Below are 5,000 nucleotides of genomic sequence, written 5' to 3'. Positions count from 1 at the left end.
CTTTTACTTTGAAATTACTAATACAAATCCCACCATTTCCCTGTAACTCAAAAAGATGTTTGTTTGTTTGTTTGGAAGAAAAGAAAACAAGTTACTGAACTGTGTGGTTCAATCTTGAATCATATAATACACCAAGAAGAAAGCTAGTAGTAAGAAAGCATTTAATTTTACAAATTATTTTTCAAATAAACTATAGGGCTGGAACATTCAAAATAAATACTGTCACACTTTTAAAGCAAAGTTGAAAGTCACAAGAGACCCATCTTGTTTTTCATTGCTCTAACAAAACCAGTTCTCTGATATTCACCCATACTAAAAATGGACACATTCATTTTACACTTTTTCTATTACTTTATTTTAAAAAAACTCATGCTTACCTCTGACGATATGTCAAATCACCAGAGCATTACTGCACAAAAATATATTAAAACACCACAAAAACGCCTTACCTTGGTGCAGAGCTTCCCCAGGCTCCATGCTTGTCTGTCAGGATGTTGATAATTTTCTGTATTAGTTGTGTTGCAGTCACCTGGTCCCGGTACTTGGCTGCCGTGATCAAATGATGACACATTTTTTCTTCTTCCCGTTTGTCTGCAGAGTACTGGGCACACAGTGACTGGCAAGAAAATAAATACTTTATTACTCTGTATTTTAATTACACCATCCAAAGGAACTTTGAAGCACTTTTGTATAGGTAATTAATCATAATTAATTACTTATACAAAACCCTCAAGAGAGAAGAATTAACCCCATTTTCCAGGTTTGAGAACTGAGACCCTGGGCAGATGCCTACAGGAAATCCATCCAGAGCACCAAGCAGAGGATCTTGGTTTGCCATGAATTTTTTAACCACATCACACACACACTCAAAATTCAGCAAAAGCCAACACATTAATGGCCGTGAATGGCCAGACTGCATAATAGCACATATAAAAGTGGTTATGCCTGTAACAAAGTGAATAGTTTTATAAAAACAGTGGCAAATTTCAGAATAATGAATGTCAGCTAGCTGACCATTCCACTCCCATGACTCTTGATTCGATTTGGGGAACCACGTGCTTGCTATTGCTTACATAAATATATATCTATGAAAGTTAAGGAGAAAAATTCACTTTTTTCATATAGAAAACAAAATGCATCTGAGGACTAAATCGATCTTTACCAGGTGGCTTCTTGAAGTTGAGCACATTTGCAGGCCAGCATTGGAAAGTCAGTAACTTTCCCAGCAGTATTACACCTCTTGTACAAACATCTTCTGCTTGCCAATCTGGTCAAAAGAAAATTCTAGCAAATAAGAACTCCAAACTATGAGAGATTCTTTGTTACAACATTGTATCATAGTCTGGGGTTTTGTCAACCTTCTGAAAATTTGCCTGTTAATAAAGAACTCAAAAAATGGGCATAAAATTTTTATCAACCCCTCACCAAAAACCCTATTTCGCTGTACATGAAAACACACAAGAAATTCAAGTATTGGTAGAAACAATAAAGGCTTTTCCCCACTTCAGCATTCTCTGTCTGTAATTTCAGTTTTCATCTGGCAGTTCCACAGATCACATATGCCAGACAAAGCATTTTGGCCTTTGTCAATGATTAGATTATTCTATGATCTAGTTAGTGGAATGGACACAAATGTCTGCCTAACAACAAAAAAACCGCTTCTTCTTTGTGAAGCGCAGCTGATGCAGACACTAGTACAATTATTTCTTAGAGGTTAGCTATCAGCACAATGTCATATGCTTTTCATGTTTAAAACAGTAACAACACTGTATCTATACATATGTACAAGCCTTAGAAACTTGCTGCAAATAAAAAAAATCAGCAGGCTATGAATGCTATTTATATATGTGTATATAAAATATATATGTCATATAAAGTGACAGAAAGAAAAAATGTAAAAAAACCCACAAAATAAAATTTGGCCTTCTGTAGATTTTCACAGACACTAGACAACAAAAATGTACTAACAGATGAATAAATTTTAAAGAGCCATTCCAACAATTTTAATATATTTAGGTATTTCCTCAGAATTTCCCCATGCTTTACAGCAATGCTCACCTGATGAGCAGACATCCAGGAGGACTGAAGAATAAACAGCTGACTTTCCAAGTCAACGAGACATCAAAAATTGCCTTTTGTATTCCTACCTGAAGCACTCTGCCACCCCTCTTCACAAAAATGTAAGATGACTAAATCATACCCAACACTGAACAGAATTTTTCCAGCTCTTTCTGAACACAGCTGTCTTTTCCAATACATTGAACTATTTTGCACCCATGATGATTCTAATTTCTCTCTAGCACTTCGTAAATGTTTCACAAGCTGTTATTTTTAAGTTGCCTAAAAGGGCAGAATTCTAAAAACAAGTGAATAAGGTAAGCTAAGTAGTAAAATGTTTTAAAGTGTTCTTTAATGGATCCTCCTTTACAATTTGAACAGCAACTTTTCATATCTGACATAAAATCCATAGATATAAATCACATTAGAGGGTTATTCTTTCCCCATTATCAATCTCTGTCTCTTTATGGAACATTAAAGTCACATTTGACCTTAAAACATGATAAAATGGAAATCAAACTAGAATGTTTTGTAAAAGATATAGTGAACTTGTACCTCTTTAAAAAAAGTCTCTTTATGATGTGATTTTGAACACATTCTTCATATGTGTTAAATATATTAAATACCAACAAGGATTTTCAACATGTAGCTGCAACAAATGGAAAAAAACCCCTGTATTTTATTGTCCTGACAACTTCCACAAAAACACAACCAGCCTGTTATAAACCGGAAACAGAACTCCATTTTGCAGGAAATTCACCACTTAATATGAATAGAAATTTGCAATTATATACCAAAACTGAGAGGATCCTACAGGCAGCAACCACATAAAATTATAACATCACTCTAGGAAGAACTTCTAGCCGTTGCATGATCTTTGCAATATATATTTTGCAGACAAAAACAGAAAAAAGTCACAGTTTTGCCAGATATCTGTCACATGTATATCTAGCTACTAACCCCAAGAAAGTTCTGCAAGAAAAACCTTCTCTTTGATCATACAGGTGTCTCAGCAATTGTTCAGCAGTTTAGTTTCTACCCTCAATATATGGCAAATATACAGCAAAATAGAAGTTATTTCTCCATCTCCCTCTCTCAAATACTTGGAATACAAAAGTGAAAGAAGACTGGTTCCACTAAAAGAATCACAAAAATACCCATTCTAAAGTAGCCATTCACTACTAGACTATTCTGAAACCACTCAAAAGTCCCTATTTATCTTCATTTTCCCTTTTCTAGACACCAGGTTCACCTGATGCACTGCATCCAAAGATGCAACAGCAGGATACAGAGTGGTACACAGTCAATACTTCACACTAAATCCCAACCATTCAATTTATGTAAAATAGAAATCCAGTTTGATTTCTGTTTGTGCACAATCTCAAAAAAGTATTTTTATGGCTTTATTTCTTATTACTTCATCTCTTGCACCTGTAATGTGCACACTTGTCATGCCAGAATATAGTTTTACAAATAAGATACACACACAGTTAAACAGAGTTGTCAAACCTTCCTTCCACTGCTGCCTTGGCCTACATGATTCTTCTTATCTGTTTGGGCAAGTGTGCAATGAAACTATAATCACAAAAGTAGTCCAGTCACACTTAGGATGAAACAAAGTGTTGTAAGGAGAAAAAAAAAAATGCATTTTCATAACACACCTCACAGGTTATCTCCAAAAAGTCTTAAATTCAGTGATTGTTGAAAGTTTTACAAAGGGAAAGTGTGTTAAGCACGGAATAGAAGCAAGGCCCTTGTTTTCCAACCCTTCATCCATGACAGAACAAAATCCTTTGCTTTGCCGTTATCAAAGAACAGGGTTTTTCCTCTCTCCCGTTGTCTGCCCAAACAAGACTGCAGGCAATTTGAACACGTAGGTTAAGTAAAGATTCATTTTTAAGGAACTGGAATTCTGAAGGGCCACAAGGTCATCCAAAAGGCAAGTTATAGATATGAAAATACAGTACGTTCTATGTGCAGGAAATATTCAAAAAATACTGACAGGGTGAGTTAGTCTATTCTGTCTGTCTATATTCCAGTGAGGAGGAGGATTAACCTGGTTTTTAGAACTATTTTATCTTTGATCTTTACAAAAATGTCAAGTAAAAGATTTTTTCTGCATTGCAATTTTGGGGCTGCACCTCTGCAGTCCTAAAATTACAATGCAATGCTTTCTACAGGAGATTCAAAAGTTTACTAGTGTAGGGTTTTTAAAAGAAATGTTGCACCTTTTTACTTTTATTCTTCAACTCTGAGATCACTGAACACTTTCCATATGCCAGTTCCTTTGTCTGATTGAGCTAAAAGCTACTGGCTTTGTGAACAGCCTGTCTCAGAGGGTATCACTTAGGAGGAAAAGTCACCCATAAGATAATGAACAGTCTTGTCACTAATGCAAATTGCCTGCAAATAAGGATATTTTAGTAAATGAAGGAGCTCCTCAGTTCTCTGCTTTCACAGATCTTTGCACTTGACCTCTGACTTGAGGTTTAAAGTCTGGACTAAAAATGCTACCCAGGGAAATCTTATAAAGATTCCTGAATAAGACTTAGAAAAATGAAAGCTTAAAACCTCAACAGCGAACAAAAGTCAACCAATGACAACGTCTGACAGCCACCGTCAATTCTGAAGTGATGCCTCTGTCATCCAACGACTCCAAGTATTGATTTCTCTCAGCATGAAAAAAGCTTAAGCCAATGAAATAGATATAGCATCATCCCCCCGATAATAGCCATCAAGGTTAACACCAGCAGACACTTATCAAAGTATCTCTTCTATTTCTTCTTGTTTTAATGGACTGAACACAATGCAATGGCTTCTCATCTCTTCAACCCATGGTTTTCCAAACCTCATTTATCCACTTTTCCAGCCTTTTATCTGATTTCAACATTAAACAGAATCTGCATCTAAATCAACTGTTTGTAATACAAATGGGGCGGGGG

General features: G+C 35.6%; 1 protein-coding gene across 4 annotated transcripts in view; it reads right to left on the bottom strand.

The window, feature by feature from the left end:
• LRBA (LPS responsive beige-like anchor protein) overlaps window positions 1-5,000 on the bottom strand; it is a 366,577-nt gene that overhangs the window by 213,325 nt on the left and 148,252 nt on the right. For all 4 annotated transcript variants that reach the window (XM_041479868.1, XM_041479849.1, XM_041479878.1 and 1 more), the window contains exon 37: window positions 450-616. In XM_041479868.1, the coding sequence (XP_041335802.1) occupies window positions 450-616 (167 nt within the window). The remainder of the gene's footprint in view (window positions 1-449; window positions 617-5,000) is intronic.

This window comes from Pyrgilauda ruficollis, unplaced genomic scaffold (genome assembly GCF_017590135.1).
Source record: "Pyrgilauda ruficollis isolate IOZ18807 unplaced genomic scaffold, ASM1759013v1 scaffold114, whole genome shotgun sequence".
NCBI classification, from domain to species: Eukaryota; Metazoa; Chordata; class Aves; order Passeriformes; family Passeridae; genus Pyrgilauda; species Pyrgilauda ruficollis.
This window is presented reverse-complemented; position numbering and strand designations above follow the sequence as displayed.